Below are 21,461 nucleotides of genomic sequence, written 5' to 3'. Positions count from 1 at the left end.
ACTATGTTGTCCTTGACTTTTATTTCGCTGTTATTGTTATTATCTTGCTCCATAGACACACAAAAATCCCTTTTCTCCACGAGCTGAATGTTAAAGAAGTTGGACAGGACTCTGTGATGTCATTTTGGATTATGTAATCAGTTCACACACCCAACCTGAGCAAACATTGGATGGGTAGGCAATAAATTAACAGATTAACACAGGAAGAAAGCAGAAGTAATAATTTGATAACAACAGAGGGATATTAGTTATGTTTTACTGACGACAAAGATGCAGAAATACAAGCTGTTCACATGTACGGTAACTGAAGAGAAAGTAGGACCAACTCCCAAATCCCTGCAGTTGTCACCCATTTCAAATTACTGCTGGTTTTCCTTGAAAGAGAGACATGTGCGTGCATGGTTTCTAGAGTTTCTATCTGTAAATTAGTGTGTGAGTCAGCTGACTTGTGCTATATTGTATGGCAAGGTGGTTAGAGTGAAGCTTATCTGGCAGACGGTGCAGGAGACGTGGCAAGGATTGCTGTTGATTTGTGTCACGCTAGAGATAAAAGATGTCTGGTGTTCATGGTGTCAAAGGGCAATATGGCAGATGAAAAGCCCAAAATAGGCTCACAAACAAAGGCTGTAACTGAAAGGACGATCAGGGTAGTCAAAATAAAAATCATTATAGACTTGACTGAGAGTTTTAATCAGATGACACATGCATAATGTTGGTCCTGAAAAACTCTTCATTAAGTCTTGCAGACATAACAATACAGAAAGAAATCATTGCAGGTTCCAACACTGGGAGCTGATGACTTTTACTATAGCATCACTTTAGATTAGGACTCTCATACTGATGTTTTGATGCAGATTTTGTACAGCTTGGCATAAATTGTGCAATTTCCCAGACAGTTTTTCCCCCTAGGGCTGAGCAGGATACACTGCAAATCTGTGTTTTTCCCTCACACACACACACACACACACACCTACACGCATTAGAATGCTTATCTTTACCATCGGCTGTGAAAAATACTGGGAGCCCCAGTCTGCTGCTTTCAGTTGACAGCTACAACTGTGAGAGCGGGAGTGAGAGAGCCTTTGTGATATCGGACCCTGAGACAGAAAGAACTGTCGGGAGTTTGACAGGATTAATGGACATTAGCACATGAAGTCATAAAGAAAGCAGGAAACGCCACAGGAAATGCCTAAGAGGGTGTGTAATGCTATCTCTGATCACTGCCCAAGTGGCACCCGCTTTATGTATGCTGATGTGGTGAGAAAATAGTGGGGGCTTTCTTTACGTGCGGCAAACAAGTGAGATCCTAAATATGCTGACAAATGTGAGATATTTTTGAAAGAGTGATTATATTGTGATCACTGCTGTTTTAAGACCCCAGCACACCAAATATTCCAGTGAAAGGAGCCACAAAACTTATGTGGAAAGACTAATTAGGTAAATTGATCTCATATGCACCACTGAATGACATTTTTCAAAGAGCGTATATCCTATTTTATTTATGTACAAAAGTTGCACATTTTGCACATTCATTTTGCTTTTAGTTTGTCTCAACAACAAAGCTCAAAGAGCTTTTTCCTTATGTCCAAGCAAGAGTCTCAGAGACCGCAGGTAGTGGTAGGTTACAGGAAGTTTGATCTCACAGGTGTTTGAACCACATCTTCCCCCCATGTGTATATTTCACACTCAGTGAAACAGAGAGGCAGCGGGTTGCTATCTCATCAGCACAGGAAGAAGCTACAGCATGTCTGTCATTTCTATCATAGGGTTCTTCGAGAATCCTTTGGGAAACACACGTCTACACTTTGTTATTCTATCAAGTTCACTGATCAACAATGAAAATCTTTTGGAAAATACAAGCAGGTGGCTGGCAGGTGCCAGCATGAACTGCATCTCATGACAAAATAAGGAGGGTGATCAGATAAAACTTTTAGGACATGTTTTGCAAATCCATCATGTACAATTTAACCTTCCTTATCAGCCAAGTAATATCCATAAAATCAGAAACAGTTGCCATGTTGCCCGCATGTACACGACGTAAAGCCAACAACTGCAACGGTAAACTGAAGTCCCCAATGAAGAAATACAACTTGGGCGTTACGTAAAAGGCATGGAGGAGTGTGAGAGGAGCACAGACACACCTGGAGCTACGCAATCCATTAGTGTTCGACCTCCAGTGAAGAACATTTCAATGCACCTAATCTGGTGTACCTCCCAGTCCTTTTATTCTATTTTTAACAGATTTTCATTACATCACTATCTGGTGTCAAGTTGTCCAGAGATGATGATGTAAGCTGGGTGAAGCAACTTTCTGCAGTAAAAAAGGATGATCCCAGGAACGACGCGTGTTCTTTAACCTGACTCTGCTGCTTAGTCTATCAATGACTGAAATGAAGGGTCACAAGCTAAAAATGGTCTTTGCAGAATTTGCTCTAACTAAAATGATGATGAATGATGATCGGTGCTTATGTGAGAATTAGCTTGAGCTGTAAGATAAATCACAGAAACCGCAGAGTAAATTAATTTAAGCAAAAAGACTAATTTCCTCTCAGATTTCATCACAACAAACAAAAACAAAACATTTAGGGACAAGAGGAGCTCTCAGTTTCCTTTTCCATTTCAGTTTACATCCATTTTTGTTGGCACATATGTTGTTTGTCGACACTGAACTTTGTTTGAGGTTCCACATATGCAGATTGCTTGAAATGCAACAATTTTCATTAATTCACCTGACCTTATTAAAACCTAATATACAGAAAGTTTCTGAAATGGTAACCCTTTATTTTTCCACAAAATGTGGAAATTGCAGATTTGATTAAAGTGACAAAATGCAGAAACAAACCAAAGAGTTAACGTCTCTCACTACAGCAGCAATCCACACCTTGACCTCTGATCTCACATTATGCCATTGAATGGCATTCACTTTGCACCTGGTATGGACATTTCTATACCAGGTGCCACTTTGCCACCATCTCTTGTGACTGATGCTTTTACGTGTTCACTTTAACAAATACGTTAGACATTAGGTCCCACTGTGTACAGCTTAATTTCCCAGAAACCTGATCCAATGTTACCTAAAAACCTTAACTTTAAGCCCGTCCCTCATAATCTTGCTTCATGTTTCTCTCTCCTGTCATCTGCTGACTGCGTACATATCATATTTGACTGAGGGGAGCACCTTGATCCACCAACCCAACCTTGACCACAGGAAGACGAGTGGTAGGTGGGGGGTCTGTTTGAAATGGGTGTCTGTTTTCCTCGTCAGCCTCAGCTCTGAGAGAGTGATCGGGGGGAAGTCTAGGCCAGCAAAGCCCAAGAGTCTCTGGCTCACCTCAGACAAACTTTGGTTTCATTCACCACAAAGGCCGCAGTGTTTAAAGCATTAAATAAGGACCATTATAATCGAGCTGCGAAAGTGAGAACATGTAAAACTTTTCAGTTTGAAAATTTGCATATAGCAGTGTGTAATCTTATATTTGATTGAGATATCTTTGAGATACTGTCAGTACAAAAAGGTTTCACAATAGACTGCAACACCACAGTACAGTAAGTGCAGATGCTTCAAAGGGAAACAAATTTAACAGTTCAAAGGAATAGTTGGACTTGGAAATACATATATTCAGGTTCTTGCTGAAACTTACATGAGAAGATCGCTGGATTATTTCTTGGCTGGAGAAGTAACTAGCTGTTCTCCAGTCTGCATGGTAATCTAAAATAACTGGCTGGTGGCCTGCTTCATATTTAGTATACATGCTGAGATTGGTATTAAGCTTGTCATCTAGATCTCTGTGAAAAAGGCAACAAGTGTATATCCCAAAATGTCAGTCTGTCCATCCAAACAGATGGTTTTAAAAGCTTTAGTTTGTCCATGTTCCAAGACACAAAGCCATGTTTGGAAACTTGATGGTGAGTCTGAGTAAACCAGATGTGTGAGTGCGGTCAATTGCAGAAGGTCTCTTTTTCCTTTTGTGTATTGCCAAACTGACAAAAGATCATATGAACCCGGCAAGACCAGCTGACAGGCTTCAGAGTTAAAAGTTCTTGCTAGAAAATTCTAAAAGAAGCTCAGATGTGACCAGAAGGCTCTACTCCATCTCCCTCACTGCAATATAGATAGCGGACAGATGGAACTAGGCTGTCGCTTTGCTAAAGTTAGCTATGCAATTAGTTCACACACTAATTAGCTGTGAGAGGAGCAGAGGCACACCAGATTTCCCCAGTGTCTAAGACCCGTTTCCCAGCCCTGAATAAGAGTAAATGAGGTCCTGGCAGCAGCAGAAGCAGGAAGTGGCCAAAAAGAAGATAAGAAAAACATGGCAGCACCTATGATACAAGAAGGTTTATCAGACAGTTGATGCAAGTGTAGTCTAGGTGTGGGAAATGAGAACGGACATTTTAATTTTTCAGTCTTACATGGTAAGGATAGCAGCTTTCCTCATATGAATGAACAGTGGTGCCAAACTTAGAGGTCAAAATGCAAGTCTGAGGGATGCGATTTTCTCCTGCTCCACAAAATTTCAAGCTTTCCTCTGATCATTACTTTCCTTCAAACTAAAGGGACTAATTTCAGATACAAAAAATAAATCTGACGACAAAGGGTTGAAGGCAGACATTACTTTGTGTCAAAAGACCACTGATTAAAACTTGCACTTCTTCAACACTGTCAGATGCTCGAAGGGCAAAAAAAGGATCTTTTTCAGCAGAACCATAAATATTGCCCATTTTTTCTACTCATTCTTCTTTCTTGTGAAAACCTGCCTTCATTACCCACAATGCAACTCGGCCGCTGAAAGATTCAGGGTGTGTTGTGTTAGCTGTGGCTGATAGCCTTGAGCCTCTAGCTTCTTTCTACCTCTATATCCACCAGATGTTTTTCATTTTCAGACTTTTGGTCTCCAATTGATGCTGACTCAAGGGGCATCGCTTGAGGCAGTTTCTTGGTACACCTTATTTTTTTTCTTACATATGCAGTAGTACTCCACAATGCCTCAAGTGTGATTCAAGTGAGCTGGGATTTTAATTTTACATATGGCAGTAAGTGTTTGTCATGCTGCTGTCATTGCTCAACTCTGTCTGGATAAAAAGTGGTTTCACTTTAGAGCCAGCTATTCTTAAGAAAACCACAAAGTCGTATTCCTGTATTTGTGGATACAGCTAGCCAAGTGTAGCACGTCACGGGACTGGAAAGAAAAAATTATGTCCATTGACTGTTGCTTCAATCTGTTAGTGTGTGTATGAACGTGTGCATGTGAGTGTGTGCTGAAGAGAAACTGAAAGCCCAAGAATGTGCAGGGGATATACAACAATTAAAGCTCTGTTAAGGGAGTGCAGCGCTGGCAGTCATCTCACATCAGGTGTAACAGAGACCCAACAATGGAGCGTTATGGGTTGGTGAGCAGATCAATGTCAATGTGTATCGCTTATCATGAACAGGGCCAAATGCTTCACTTGACTGACACTTGGAACACATTAAGCATTCATAATGGACACAAGTCACCAGAAGGTCAACTTGATGCGTTCCACCTTAAATTACATCTCTGTGATTTGAATTTGAAAAGGAAGGTCCTGCCTACCTTCCAAAGCCTTTGATCGGGATCACCGCTGTTAGCAACTGATTTTATTTTCTGGCCCAGTCCACATGGTTTCATTTTATAAGATTTATTTATATTAAAGCATCCAAAAAACACAACTTATACATACCAGTAAGATGAGTCATATTTAGTTTCTTTCAGCAGGGACATAAATCACACATGTTCCACAGTCTGGGTTTGTTCTCCCAGACAAATTTGGAAGGAAATATTCAAACTTCTGATCTGACTCAGATTTCTGAATTGGATTTCTGACAATGAGCTGCGTAAACTTCACATTTTTGTTTCTCTGTCAGTGGAGAGGAAATTCTCTGGCATCAAATGAAACTAGGGGAGGTTTCACTAGAACATTAGCTATTCATGCACTTGTACTCCCCTGGAGGGACAGGATCAGGAATCCCGCCTGTTTACCAGAAAAAGGCAGCGTCTCGAGAAAACTGATCCAGATCTGAGGTCTCGGGGTGGAGCGCAGATTAGTTGTTTTTCTTCACATTTTTTAAAAACTAAATCTTGTTTTTCTACATTTGCATGCATTTCAAAGTTTTCTTAAAAGGTGTTTAGCTGTCGTTCTTTTCTAGAGGGACTGAAATTTGAAAGAAACAGTAGGCTAAATGACAGGTTAAATAGAAATTCCTCTCAAAGAAAACATCCCGTGTCTGAAGGTGGAGAAGACTAGATGGTTTGGCCTTCCAAGCAGTGTTCTTGAGTATGATGCTGAACCACAGATGTCCTTTTTCTCAGTTTTTATCTTTTAATGTAGTTAAAAATAGTTTCAAGTTTATCTCCGTGTCATCATGGTTCAGAGGCTGTGTGTGGTCCAGGTTCTATAATGTAGACGTTTTATGTGTTCTGTCATCAATATTCTTCATGCTGTGTAAGTCTGAACTTTGTCTGTCTTATGCTGTCATTATGTTTCTCCAAATAGTGATTGTTATTTCCTGTCAAAGGACTTTCAACAAGTTTTTCTTATCTAAGTAAAGGGTCCAGTGTTCAGAGGTGCTGTATGTTGTGCACATTAAGATAGCTGTGGGTTCATCACTATGGTGACATTTTTCACATTACACATAATAATTTGCTTCAGTAGTGCAGGTTTTATGTTTTAATGCGTTATGTTAAGCAAATTGAATTTCTTTTTTGCTAAAAACGATCTTGAAGATCATCCTGTCAAATGAGAATTTTTTGGTCCACCTCTGTTCTGTCTGTCTGTTCTTCGAGGTCTAACCATGACAGTTTTACTATATGCAGTCCTTATACACTAGTGGACTGGGAGGAAGCAGAGGCCTTACTGGACTTGCTAACCAGACATGCAGTTGGTCTTTCTGTAACTGTAACTAACTAACTGCCTCTGTGTAATGTGTCTGTTGATCTTTTTTATTGCATTTATTTCTGCACACTGTACTGCAGTTCTCATGCTTCTAAACACCACATACCATACAATCAGTCAAATCCAGTCAAATCTTTCCAGGCTTTTCTTCATCCTTTACTTTTAACTGCTTCAACCACATCCACTCATTCATAAATGCCCAACCCCCAATGCTCAGTCAAACTCCCCACGTATGACTTACCCCCTTTAACCACAAGCCAATCCCCATGATTCCACCCATGACCGTCCATCTCATGAACAACAATGACCCCACAGAACCAGATGGAGAGCCATAAATCACAGGCCCATGCCCACCCAGCAGAGTCCATAAATAGTGTAACGTTTCTTGAGGGTAAGAACATCGTGGCAAACCCCTGGTCTCTCAAGGAACCCTGAAGAGTGAGGTAGCCAAGGTGAGCCGCTGGCCCATAACTCTCCCATTCTTTCAGTGACAGGGAGTGTTTGGCTGGAGACTGCGTGTGTGTAAGACAAAGAAAAGGAAAAGAAAAAGGTAGCAAGGTAGACAAGGGCAAGGTGGTTGAATCAAAAGTTATTTCCAAGTTTTTCCACACACTAGGATGGAATATGTGCCAGAAAGTGTTAAGATTTAGACAGTGTTATCTGTGGTACTTTGATCTGACAACCCCCACCACATGCTTCTTCAAGTAAACAAGAATTACCTCCAGGAATTTCCCCAGTAGTCAAATAATTTTAATTCAGACCAGACAAAATACTTACACTTTTCATTTATTTTTTTCTCGTTTCTCTGTCAACTACTCCTTGGTAATCTGTACTGTAACAACACTCAGTTACAGCAAACGAAAGACACATACAGATTGAAACATAAATCCCTTCATTATTGTCAAAGGGGTTCAAGCATGGTCATAGTCTGGGATGTCGTGCGGTTGTGGCAAGTGTGTTTTCTTTTAAACCCCCCAGGAGTGAATCTATTTTCTGAGGCACCTATGACACTCATCTGGACCACAACAATGCCCCCTTTCTCTTCTCCGCCTCACGCTTGGCTGGCTTCTCTGAATACGACCCAGGGTGAAATAATCCATACCACTGAACCCCCCCCCCCCCCCCACAGCACTCACAGACAGAGAAACACACATGAATATACATGTTGACACTTAAATGGTCGCATGTGCAGCAAATCTCACATCCTGTAGAATTTACAAGCACGTATCTGTAACTCAAACCCACCGATGATGTACTCACGTTCATATGGAAGAGCAGGTAAAACACATACATGCAAGAGTGGAGGCAGACTGTACACATGGTACATACAGGACCACAGTTGCCCAAGCGTCTTTCCTGAGAGGACGAGTCAGAAAAATCACGATGAATGACAACACTGCCCTCACGTGGAGACTTTGAAGAAAAACAAAAACTTTCATGAAAACAACAAAACTACATGAAAAAATGTTTCATGTAGTTTCTGCTTTTCATTTAGATAAAATTAGTATCAAAACAGTGTTGTAAAAATGTTTCGGCACTGTGTCGGTGTCTCTTGATCCGCTTGTCAAACTGAAGTTAGAACAATAATCTAACTTTCTGTAATGTGGCTTTTACATGACAATAGACCTATTAATCTATCAGTTATATACTTGAGTATAGAAATCAAAAGCAGCATAAAAAGCACCTTGTATTAAACTGTAAACAGACACTTCATGTGCTATTAAATGTTGCTGGGAAGAATTATGTATAGCAGTCCACTTAATATTGTTTTTTAATTCTAACTGAATCCACATGTTTATTTTGTATAAACCATTAAATAAAGTCAGTTTTGCCTCAGTAGACCCGACACAGTATACGCAGTATAATAGTATGAGCAGTCTAAGAAAGCACAGCCAAAAAACAAAAAAGAAGAGAAAGAAAAGCCATTCAAATAAACAAAATAAAGGAGATGGAAAGTCTGAAACACATGTTTTTTAAAACATTTAATAATGATAAAATAATATTAGAATTATTCATTGGATTAAGTTAATCAGAAATTTTAAAGATGCCTTTGGGCTGCAGGCTAGACGGATGACATCTGTTGCACTACTCACACAAGTTTCTGTGTGAATTGCTGATTAACAGTCGAGCATTAAGTCTTCGTTACGAACAGCAACACCACAACCGTCGTCACAGCGAGCGAGTTTAGTTGCCCTGAGGTGGGCAGAGCTGCTTTGTTCTGGACGGGATCCACGCTTCAAACAATATCTACCTAATCTTCAGCTCACATGTTGAAACATCCTAACCACAGAAACAAGTAAGAGTTAATGGTCTCTTTTCATGCTCATATGTGTAATTCTGTCCGCTAAAATATGCGTTTTAGTTTAAAAGTAGTTCTACTACAATGTTACAAATAACTGTATTTTCTTCCTTCGCTCCATTGTGGTGATTGGGATTTTTGCTACTAATATCTGAAGCCTTGTTATGCTTTGATGAAGAAGTATCCTTATGCTTCTTGTTCCTTCTACCTTTCTTGTTTATTGTTGTTTCTATCAGTTTTGCAGAGCTATAAAGCTTTAATGTGGATAATATGCACATATAATTACCTTATGTACAGTATAATTGCCTTATGTTTTGGTAATGACTATTGGCTATAGTTTTTCCCAGTTGCACCTGTAGAACAAATAAAGTTCTGTTCTTTCCATGGTGTCTTTGCATTGATCTAATGTACAACAAAGCAACTATATTCTCGTTTCTGTATTGTCTTTCAACGCTTTGCTTTACTGTATGCACAAGTAGGCCTTTTTTTTTTTTTTTTTACAATAATATTATTGTTGTAGCTAATTAACTGATCTGTTTTCGGTGGGAGAGGTTTTATGGTTAATGATCCAAAACTCCAAAAACAAATAATTGCTTAAGGATCCTCTGATACAACTAATGTTTACACTGAAGTTACTAAAAGAGCGTAGTCGTCCCTTGACGCTGGCCTCCCTGCACGGGTTGGTTTGTATTGATAAGAGATTACTGGTGGTGAGGTCACCATTTCAGCTTCTTATCTTTACAGCCATTTAAATGGCAGATTCCTCTTCTGGCTCTTTAACATGTTGTTAAACACGTGCTTCAGTCACCTCACCCAAAGTCACTAGTATATAAACTTGTATATAAATGAGAGATTAAATGAGAGTACAAATAAATAACTGCATTATTTCCAATAGATTAAAAAATATTCAATTTTATTGTAAGTTGTTGAATCTAAAATCTTTATAAATTAACATATTCGGCATTTCACACATGTTTATTGACATTTTCCAAACTACTTAAGCATCAACATTTTATTATCAAATCACAATTTTCTATAAAATGCAAGTTTTCATATTTTGCTTTCACAGATAAACACGTTTCTGTCTTGAAATATGGCTTAACATGCTGCTGTGTCTTTAACTCCTTTACCAAACGAGCCATCAGGGGTCGTCATTTCACATCTCACATCCTTTTTGTAAAACTCATCCTACATCCTGGATAAATATTTGTAATGATCATCTGAGTAATGTCAGCACTACATGTTTTAGTGCACTGCTTAACTGACACATGTAAGCTATTAACACAAAGATAGGCAGATAAATCTGTGACGGAGTGAATAAATGAAGATCCTAAAAAGTTATAAATAATAATTGTTAATATTATAATTAATAATAGGTACTAGATTACCTGTCAACTAATAAGTAATAGTTGACAGGTCATAGACCCTTATAATTTCTTACAGAGTTCTTTTTAATGTCATATGTGTTTTATAGGTTATAAGACATTTATAAGTACTTGTTAACACTTAAGAACCTTTATAAAAGCCTTTCGAGTTTCTGATAACTGTTTATAATAGCATTAGAAATAAAATCTATTTAACATGATGAAGGATTTATTGACCTTAATGAACAAATGTTTAGATCTAATCGCTGCAAATAAAAAGTAAACTGAAGTATAAAAAAAGTTAACTTTCAATAAATGCACAAAATATATAGTCGATAGCATTAACCCATAATTTTTTTGTTAATGTTCTTAAGCAATCTATAAACTGTTTCTTATAATCTAACAATAAACGTATTTATGATGCTATTATTTACAGTTATACCATCTTAGTAGCACACGTTGATAAACATCTTTGAAGGACTTAGGAGAGCCTTATCACCTATTACCTAATGCTTGTTACAATGACCTTATTATAAAGCGCTAACCTGCTGTGCTGTGCATCAGCTCTGTGTCCTCAAATCTGACTGGCGTTACTACACGAATTCACAAGAGTTTAACACACAGTGAGAGGTGCATTATTAGATCAACACCCGAGGGAAAAGGAGGCTGAAGCACAGACGGCTCAGAGAGGAGAGAAAAAAAAGATTATATTCTCTCTACCAGTGTATGCATGTGAGTCAAAGCCACCCACACGAGTTCATGAAGATGGAGTTAATCTGTCTGCTCAGACAGCCACGCCAGCGACAAGGCTGGGAGGAGGGAAAGAATTGCGTAATCTGATGTCCCGCCTGTCGCTCACCCGAGCCACTGGTCTGGACTGGGGAGGGTGTTGCTCAGGATAGCTGCTCTAAATGGATTACAGGACAACACGTCAGTGAAAGGGCACCCGAACACACACACACACACTGTATACGCAGGTGCACAAGCGGAGGAGATTAGTCCAAAGTGAATTTTGCACCCATGCTAGGAGCTTAAACTAATTACCAGCTGAGAGTGAGAGAAAGGGTATTGAAGCAGCTCTGACATTTCTCAGTCTTTTGTCTCAAAATTTGACTTCTTTCTACCCTTTGACCTTTAACAGTCATTGGCAACCAGCTAAATGATTCCCTTTTCTTCCAGATATCTGATTCACTGAGGTCTGACTTGAGTATCAGGTGCCTGAGAGCAGCAATATCAGAAGGATGGAGGCAAAGGCAGACCCCGAGCCTGGGGCCCAGGTTCCGGACAACTCCGAGGTCGCAACTCTGGACACATCCGGGTTTGAAGTAACTGCTAACAGGCTGGAGCAGCTGATGAAGAGCATGGAGGTGCTGCTGTCAGATGTGGAGCAGCTGCGGGGCCACTGCAGCCACCAGGCTACCGAGCTGATGCGTGCGGCGGTGGAACTGAGGAAGCAGCAAGAAGACCTGAAGGAGAGCTACATGGATTTGTCCAGAGAAATGCAGGAAATCATAGATACAGTGGACGACCTGTTCAGCACCAAGAGTGCCTTTGAAGCCAAAGAGAAGCAAGCACAGAAACTGAACCGGCAGCTCTGAGGGGCAGAAAGCAGCTGATGGACTTTGTTTTTCATTGAGGAGAAAGCAAAAAAACTTCAGAGGGTGTGATTTTGGATTTGGATGTGTGAGTCAAAATTTGATTTGGGTGTGGATGTGGTGTGAAACGCTGAGGTTTTCATGGCTTTAAATGCTGCTTTACAATGCTTTAAATAGATTCATGGCATTATAGAAACTTTTTGCAGTGCAGCTTTCTTTATAGGTCTTTATCTGACAACCACCTTTACTGAAAAGCAATATGTAAAATGCATGATTCTGTATTTCTTCACTTAGTCCTGTGAATATCACACAATCAATTAAGATAGGTTATAGCCCCAAAACTAACCATAAAGTTTTGTCAACACCTCCACATCACAGTTTAAATAAAACAAGAATATTATGAGCCTAACGAGGGTACAATTTGCTGCATTGCCTTCATACTGGATCCAGCATAGGTTCCAGCCTGAGCTGCCTGTCAACAAATGGTTTACCTTCACTTCTTCTGTCACATCACATTTTCTTCCTGCCCACCCACTAACAAACACAGGCAACACAGCTATGATTTTCCATCACTAAGGTATTCTGTTGACAGTTAAATATATATGTTACTCTCAGTGGCCCAGATGACTGGTCTAACTTCACTGTTGGTACATCCTCCATATTCTGTTTCCATCCAGGTCACGCTTCACTGTGGTTTCTCACAGAAATAAACCTAAATAGAGCCTTAGGGTGATTTTTACCTCCCACTGGCTCCTCTTCTGTGAATTATTGGTCTGTATTTAGTGGTTAAGGGATGTGTGAAAGGGACATTCAGTGGTCAGCAACCTGAAAAAAGTCAATCTTTCTCACCCTAAATCTCATTTTAGTTCTTGTGTAAAAGCTTAACTGATATTATTGTTTGCAGTTTATTTAAGCTACCATTAAATTATGTTTAAATATCAAAATATTCTCTTGGTCTTCTGTATTTGATTTTACTCACCTGTTTGACCAAAAGCAAATTTTCGTTTTTTGATGATTTCTTGAACTAAAACATGCATATGCAAATGAAAAGACTTGTTGTAAAACTACAAGACAAGCAGTGTGGCAGCCTGAGGGGTCTTAACTGATAACACCCTGGTCCAAATAGAAGAAATCACAGCTTATATTCAACATCCAAAAGTGGAAGTCTTTTGAGGAAAAAAAAAAAGTGTTTCTCTGTGTGGTTGAAATCTGACACCTCATGGGTTGTGGTGTTGGTGAGCAAAGAGGGTGAGATACAAAAGCTGAGTGTCAGTGCCTACCTTCACTACTGAGGTGCACACCCCTCCGTCTGCTGGACGACCAGCTGGGAGCTCACTTCAAGGAGGTAAGACAAAATAAGATCTGCCGACAGTTATTGATAGCTGTTTAATCTATCCAGCTTTGCACAATGGATGCATGTATTAAATATCATCAAAGAAATCACCAAGGATATCAAGTAATTCAGCGTCTGCGTGACACAGATGCATGTGATGAATGGATTTACTTGCATTGAAAGTTTACTTGTTTATTTGCTGTTCTCCTCAGCAGTTCTTCGGTTAGCTTGTGAACATGAACATCCTGCAAGTCCTGGGTCTCCTTCATCTGCTGGCTGGACCTGCTTTCACTGTGAGATTCACTTTTACTAATATTCATAAAAATGTATTATTTGAATGGAATTGAAAATTAAAAATAAAATAACCAGATTTTAGACGTACTGTATAGGTACTGTATGTCCAAATCTCAGCATGAAAAAGCACACATGTTTACTTTCAGACACACTCGCCAGCAGTGATGCAGACGGTTTATACACACATTACGCAACGTTTAAGAGGCGGTTTGTGGCTAAATGTTATAGTTTCTATTCTGGTGACTCTAGATTGCTCTTAGTGTGTGTCAGTGGTTCGTGGTGGGCCATGATATGGTGTGTGAGAGCAGTATGTGTTCCAGTGTCCGAGTGAGTAGGAGTTTTACTCTTTTTTTCCCAGCTAACACGGCCAGTCCATGACTACTGGGGAGAGTTTGGAGCTTATGGGCCCTGCAGTCGCACCTGTGGCACAGGAGTGGCAGTGAGAACCAGGAAATGTATCACTTCAAGGTAGGACACATCGACACATATCTTGCATATTATCTGGAATAGAAGTAGCACATTGTTATGTTTTAACATCATTTTATGATTTAACCATCTATTACTCTCCTTTCTCTTAAATTAACCCTTTTATTTAAAGTTATGACTTCATTGTTTATAGATGATCATTCAAATTATGCATGTTGAAATGTTTTAGACATGTTCAATAGAGTCAGATGTATTTAACAAGAAAGAGAGAAATTTAACTTGCATGCAAACAGTATTGTTTCCTCTCTCTTGCAGGACAGATGGAGGACATAACTGCATAGGATCTTCTAAGTCCTTCAGAACCTGTAATACTCATGTAATTATCCTTACACTATTTTTGTCCTCTTTATAAATTACAGTCACCCACTAAACCTGCACAACTGTATCCAAAAATATGCTAATAATTCAACATTTTCTCTCGCTGCAGGAATGTCCAGTCGGATCCAGGGACTTCAGAGAGGAGCAGTGCTCCCAGTTTGACAGGATGGACTTTCAGGGAAAACGTCACACATGGGTTCCTTATTATGGAGGTATAAGACCTATTATGTACCGTACACCCACGTTAGAGTCTACAGAATTGTAATGGCTGTATCTGTATTGCAGCATCCAACCCATGTGAGTTGAACTGTGTCCCGAGAGGACAGAACTTCTTTTATCGACACAGACCTGCAGTGGTGGATGGGACACCGTGTTATGTGGGCCGCACTGATATCTGTGTGGATGGCACCTGCAGGGTGGGAACTTTCAGAGCTTTATCGTGCTGTATATCTATAGAATATTGTTGTCTGTTTCTCTTCATCGGTAGGTTTTCCTACATGAGAAGTAAATTGGCTCAGAATGCTGGTTTTTAGCACAGATTCTTTTTTCTCAAATGGTAACCCATAATTTAGTTCAGATTTTCCTTTTGTTGATTTTCTATTGCTCAAAAGCCCACTTCTCCTTCATTCAACACTGCTGTAGAAATTTTAATTTATTTTTCTCTCTGTCCAGATACTGATCCATGGAGAGTTTATGGGCTTGGATGACGACACTAATTCCGTACACTCTGCAGCTCCTGTTGTTGTTGCTCCTCACCCAAGGGAGACACTCACATACATCTACAAAACTGGTGTCTATGGCGAGTGCTCCGCCACCTGCAATGGAGGCATGCAGTATCGCAGCGTGGAGTGTTGGGTTCAGGATCCAGCAAACCCCCGTGTGGTGGAAGCGTCTCACTGCATTACCCAGCGTCTGCAGCGGCCACAGAGCCAGCAGGCCTGCAACATGCATCCGTGTTCTGCTGAGTACAGTGTCTCCAGCTTCAGTGTGGTTTGTACCTCACAGCAAAAAACTTAAACTGATCACAACAGACAAATATTAGCCTATTGTTTCTGACATTAAACTGTGAAAATAAAAGAAAGGTATTACAAAAATAGACTTCTCAAAGGATAAATATGCTAAAAGCCTATTTTCCTGCACCGTGCAAAATGTGTCATGAGTGCACCAATCAATGTCATTGTCATATCACTTAGTAGTATCCAAGAGGGATGAAAATACTTGCAATGCAATGTCTGGGAAACATATATACAGTTTATGGTCAGTGCTGTAAAACCTTTAAAAATGTTGCTCTAACAACCACCACTGCTATGACATAGAGGCCACCAACTGTCTTGTCCATGGTCTCATTTATCAATGATCATAATGATCAGGTATCAAAATTGTTTTGGTTACGATATATAGATAATTTAATCTTTTTGCTTGCATATGATGGTCAGTGCTCGGTCACTTGTGGGGAAGGCCAGCAGACGAGGGAAGTGCTCTGCGTGGGACCAGGAGGTGAACGTCTGGCTGACCACGCCTGTAGTGGACTGGCAAGACCTCCTTCGGTCCAGACCTGCCGCAGACCTGCCTGTCACACACACGTCACCTGGCATGTGACTGACTATGGACTGGTAGGTGAAATGAAGCAACTACAAAAACTTTAATCTCCCCTCCATCCCACACGATTTAATCTTTCCTGTCTTGTCGCTGCAGTGCACCAGAAGCTGCGGTGGAGGAGTGAGGGAGAGGCGGGTTGGCTGTTTTGATACAGATTTGAACCCCTACCCAGACGCCCGGTGTGGAGTAGCTAGCAGACCCATCTCTGTGGAGACATGCAACTCACAGCCTTGCCCCAGAGCACAGAGTGAGTCGAACCAACTCCACAATCTTTTTTTCTTTTTAGTGTGATTGTTAATGCTTGTTTGTGTTTGGCCAATGCACTTTCTCCTTAGGGGTTCCAAGTGTACAGGACCCAAGGGGACAGGAGACCACCATAAGAGGATTCGTGCCCCATGTTCCAGGTGACTCTTCAGGTATGTAGAGCATGTGGGAGATGTTTTATTGAAATGATATTCTCTTTCTTTATGTGCTTGAACATGCAATTATTTTATATGTGTTTATGTGTCGCCAAAGAAGTCATAAAGAAGGTGCACAAAGAATTTAAAATATGAATGGAAAGGTATCACTCAGATTATTTTTGAGTGAATTCATCCAAATGTGTCCTTATGTGCCCTTATATATTGTAATTGCTACTGTCTAGACCACGACTGCACTGCTTTCTTGTTGCTTTTCTCAAAGTCATAGTGTTTCTTTTAATACCATACTTCTGAAAGTCAAGTTTTGATTCTAAAAAAATATCCAGCCAGACTTAACTACTGCCAAATTTAGTCTTAAACCTTTGTAAAAGGACACATTGGCACGTGTCTATAATATGTACAATAGCAGTATGCTTGTTTGACCACATATTTGTCTGTTTTTGCGTTTTAGCTTCCAGGCCACAAACTAACATTGCACATGAGCATTACCCTGCTGTGATTGGTCCTCTCTGTGCACAGTCCTTCTATGGCTGCTGTCCTGATGGCCATACATCTGCCACGGGGCCCAGGAATGAGGGCTGCCCCCGGGACGACTGTGTTCGCACCAGGTTGCACTTCCTAGATCCAATTCTTCTAACCAACAGATGACATAAATTAACCTGATGAACTGCATATTAGCTCGGAGTAGATTACTTCCAGTGTTCAAAAGAGTCTTTCTTCCTTAGGTACGGCTGTTGTTTGGATGGAGTGACTCCAGCTCAAGGATTTGGAAGAGCTGGATGTCCTGAGTACCAGACGACTGTAACAACTGTGGTAGGAGTTGCATCCATTTGCCATCTCATTCAACAAACACATTAGAGGTTTATTAAAGGGGAAACCGATTTCATGAGTCAAAACCAGTTTATTCTTTATGGAAAGTGCTAATCAGCCTGTAAAAACAGCAATATCTCTTCTTTGGCTCTGGAGAAGTTTTGATGACCCATATTAATGAGTTAAAATGAGCATATGTAAACCTCTGCTGCACAAGTTTTAATCACAATTGTTTCAATCTCCCCAAACTTCAAGGAATCACAATGGCATAATTTAATTTAATTATATCTCCCAAATGTACTGGATATACTGGAAGCTTTACTGCCTTTCTCTTTCTGTTTTTCTCCCTGAGCAGCACACAACACCACCTCCTGGCTCTCCATCCACTGGTGATGTGTGCTCTCTGCCCCGCGATGAAGGCCCTTGTGACACTTGGAAGGTCCGCTTCTACTATGACTCAGGCACTAGGAAATGCACTGAGTTCTGGTATGGAAGCTGCCAGGGCAATGGCAATAACTTTGTATCCCTGGAAGAGTGCAAGAGACAGTGTGGGGGTGTTGTGAGGGAGCCCCCACCTGCACCTCGCAGACAGACCCCAAGCACAGTGTCACGCAGAGGTTCTCTGAGGGCAAGGGCAAGGGCAAGGGCATAACCGTGCTCACCAGTAATAGTTCCAAATCATGGAATAGTCAGTGCTCTCTCTCTGCAGACAATCACGTGAAATTTGATTATGTATAATTTCCTCCCAAAAATGCTTTGAAAAAAATTACCACATCCTACCTTTCATCTTAGCATTGGCCTTTACATTCAAAATGAGCAGATAGCTTCACAATATGATAGTGATACGGCTCAAGCTTACGTTTCTGATTTTATTACCTTTTAATCTTTGGCTTTTTGTTTGTCATTCTTAGTTGTCATTCATTTATGTGTTTTGCCTTATAGATCAGGGCTCAAATGATGTCAGTGTGATTACCCGAGTTAAATCATAAAGCTGATCAATAAATTTTCATTTATCCAGTAACCCACAGAAAAAACTGCTGTGGTTTATCTTGTGTCTCCATCTACTTTCAATTTTTTTAAAAAAACACAGAGGTGTGATGCAACTTACAAAATTTGCAGGCTGATGAAGTTAAAGACTAAGGATTCTCATTTTATGCTATTTTATGCTTGTACTTTATCCTTCTATTCCATTACATTTAAAGAGGCGATACATTTATTTCACAACTTTGTTGATTATGATTTTACACACAAAACATATGATCAGTTTCTAAAATATCAGGCATTGTTAAAGATTTGGAAAACAAAGAAATTCCTTTATTACACTGACACAAGGAATTACAGTGCATTTGAAGTTCTTTTCCTTTTAAGATTAGATTCTAATGTAGTTTGACTTGTGATAGAGTATTTCTACTTTTCTGTACACATTAGACATGAATGATAAACAAGATTGTTGTTGTATTTTCAAGGCTTTTATTTTGGAACCAGAACTTTATTTTGAAGGCACTACACATACAACCGGAATAAGACTATTTCATTTCCCGTGAATATTTTGCTTCCAACGGGTACACTACTCTGGGAGTCAAGAAGCAATTAACAACGACTGCTTTTGTTTTTTTGCATCCCTAATACATAGACACTCTCCGTGTCAGTACAAACATGGTAAGAGCGATTTATTTTACGCTTTAAGAGGGAAAACTCGTAGTATTTGCTATATCAGCTTCTGTTAACCCCGTCATTGCTAAGCTAACAGGCTACGAGGCTAACGTTTGCTACTTTGTCAAGTGTCTATTTCGTCCAGTTTCATTTGTTGTTTAAAGCATCTATTTTTAACGTTAATGTGCAATAAACTCACACCTGTTCGCTTAAATATAGATAAAATATTCGGCACATATTGTTAACGTCTAGCTACTACGCTATCGTTACAGTACCCTCTGCTGGAAACCGTTTATAGTCAATACTTGAAACCCTTAGGGTGAAGGTTACGCTTAATGCTTGGTGTATGAGATCAAATCACAAAACTGCGTGTGAAATTCGGTTAAATGTGGTGTTCTGTAAAGAGCTGGCATTGCTGTGTGTGTATTAAATAATATTAATCATTTTTACAGTCGCACACAATTTTGCTAGTCCAGCCAACCAAGAGACCCGAGGGCCGCACATATGCTGACTATGAATCGGTGAATGAATGCATGGAAGGTAAGTCTTGAGCTATTTTAAACTAGTTTTCACAAATAAGTGTACTTTTGTTTTTATGGGTGTAATAAGTCTGTAAATAATCTGAGACCACCTTCTCTTTTTCGCACCATTTGTAACATCACATTTTCATTTCAACAATATTCCTAAATGAAGTCACTGAAATAATTTAGGTGTAAGCATAGTAATTCCTTAACTTGTACATACAAACAATAAGGAGAGATGTTTTTGTAGTTAAGTTCTAGTGAATGGTAAGTTTACTGTACAGCAAAATATTGAAACTCATAACATAAACTGGAATTGTACCTGTAGTATTTCAACTGCAAGCTAGTCTCTTGACCTACAGAGAGCCACTGGAGCGTTGCCATTAGCAAATTTTCTTTTTCTTTTTTTTCAAATGCCAAAATGACTTAAAACATTAGTTGTTGGTTGTCAGAATGTATTAATTCAGTTTTACAACTGTGCCCTTTTTATTCATTCTTTTCTTACTTATCCTGTCTCCCTTTCTAGTGAAATAGTGTAGTTATATTGACTGTAAGTCTAATGAATCCTGTCACATTGTTGTGAAAACAGCTTCATACACAAAATGAGGTTTGTTGTTATATATACCATCTGAGCTATTTTATTTAGACGCAGACTTTTATAAATGGTTTTGCTTCTATTCAGCATATCTTGTACCCTTATTCTAGGTGTTTGCAAAATGTATGAAGAGCATCTGAAGAGGATGAATCCAAACAGTCCCTCCATCACTTATGACATTAGTCAGTTGTTTGACTTTATTGACGACTTGGCAGATCTGAGCTGTCTTGTGTAAGTATGATTTGAATAAATCAACAACATTGCATTGAATTTTACTTCAAGTTAAAAGAAATTGAAATTTCTATACAGGTACAGAGCTGACACTCAAACGTACCAACCATACAACAAAGACTGGATCAAAGAGAAGATTTATGTCCTGTTGCGGCGTCAAGCTCAGCAAGCAGCAAAGTAAAGGCATCAGTGAAGAGATGTCCTGCTACACTCATTTTGAAAGGGTTTACTGTACATTGGGGAAAGGAGGGGTTTGAAAAATGGTTGACGTCAGAAGTCTTCGGCTTTATATAGAGATGAAGTCGTACTCGGCAGCATATATATGTTATTTAATTTGTTATACTTTGATGAGAGTGGGGCTAATGGCTGCAAGGACTAACTTATTGATGAGAGGGATCCTGCATGGAAAAATTCTTGCCAGTCTGGATAAAACCAAATTTTTATTTGTCAAACATTTAATAGTGTGATTTCAATTTTCTTAAAGGTTATATGATCTTTTTACTGAACATGCTGTTTTGAATGTAGGCAGTTTATTTATGACTGAGATAAATGCCTGCAGACTGACTGACCCACCAATTTAACTAATTACAGAAGATTTTTTTCATATCTCATCTGTTACTGCTATTGTTCCTATAGTTGTGATGTAAAATGCTGTTTTTGTATACATTTTGTTTTGCGTAGAATTTGATTTCAGCTATCCTTGATCCTGTTTTCTTTGATTTAAGTAAAATAAAGTATTTTTTTCTGACTAGTGTCTCTTGTGTACATATATAACATTTGTACAATGTACAATGAGGATTACATTTAACTGTTAATTCAAAGAGTAAGTATAAAAATTGCGACAAGTGTCTGTATCTCTCTGGATCCAAGTTCATGTCAAATGGTTGGACTACCTGTTGAACAGGATGCAGAGTAACTAGCTGGTAAATTATATAGAAGTTAACGGGCAGAATGATGTTTGATGTTAGATGTTGCTGCAGCCTCTCGGAGATTCATTCTGCTCACCGGTATTAGATTTGATACAATTTCTGG

At 39.5% G+C, this 21,461-nt stretch overlaps 2 protein-coding genes across 3 annotated transcripts; both read left to right on the top strand.

Moving 5' to 3' along the window:
- The first annotated feature begins 9,029 nt into the window (after positions 1–9,029).
- Positions 9,030–18,455, top strand: paplnb (papilin b, proteoglycan-like sulfated glycoprotein). 2 transcript variants are annotated; one of them, XM_046372430.1, is made up of 14 exons: positions 9,030–9,208; positions 11,755–13,515; positions 13,719–13,796; positions 14,156–14,265; positions 14,539–14,599; positions 14,711–14,813; positions 14,887–15,017; positions 15,274–15,591; positions 16,038–16,214; positions 16,297–16,447; positions 16,536–16,616; positions 17,071–17,227; positions 17,345–17,432; positions 17,785–18,455. In XM_046372430.1, the coding sequence occupies exons 3-14, from the start codon at positions 13,740–13,742 to the stop codon at positions 18,079–18,081; spliced, it is 1,731 nt and encodes a 576-aa protein (XP_046228386.1). In that variant the 5' UTR covers positions 9,030–9,208; positions 11,755–13,515; positions 13,719–13,739; the 3' UTR covers positions 18,082–18,455. The 2 variants fall into 2 exon arrangements, with proteins under 2 accessions (XP_046228386.1, XP_046228385.1); XM_046372429.1 differs by having other exon boundaries at positions 13,716–13,796.
- Positions 18,456–18,930: 475 nt separating this feature from the next.
- Positions 18,931–21,177, top strand: erh (ERH mRNA splicing and mitosis factor). The gene is made up of 4 exons (XM_046372432.1): positions 18,931–19,088; positions 19,535–19,622; positions 20,309–20,429; positions 20,508–21,177. The coding sequence occupies exons 1-4, from the start codon at positions 19,086–19,088 to the stop codon at positions 20,608–20,610; spliced, it is 315 nt and encodes a 104-aa protein (XP_046228388.1). The 5' UTR covers positions 18,931–19,085; the 3' UTR covers positions 20,611–21,177.
- Positions 21,178–21,461: the final 284 nt, after the last annotated feature.

The sequence above is a fragment of the Scatophagus argus genome, chromosome 19 (genome assembly GCF_020382885.2).
Source record: "Scatophagus argus isolate fScaArg1 chromosome 19, fScaArg1.pri, whole genome shotgun sequence".
Taxonomy (NCBI): Eukaryota; Metazoa; Chordata; class Actinopteri; family Scatophagidae; genus Scatophagus; species Scatophagus argus.
Note: the sequence above shows the minus strand (reverse complement) of the source record. Positions and strands in the feature narration are given on the sequence as shown.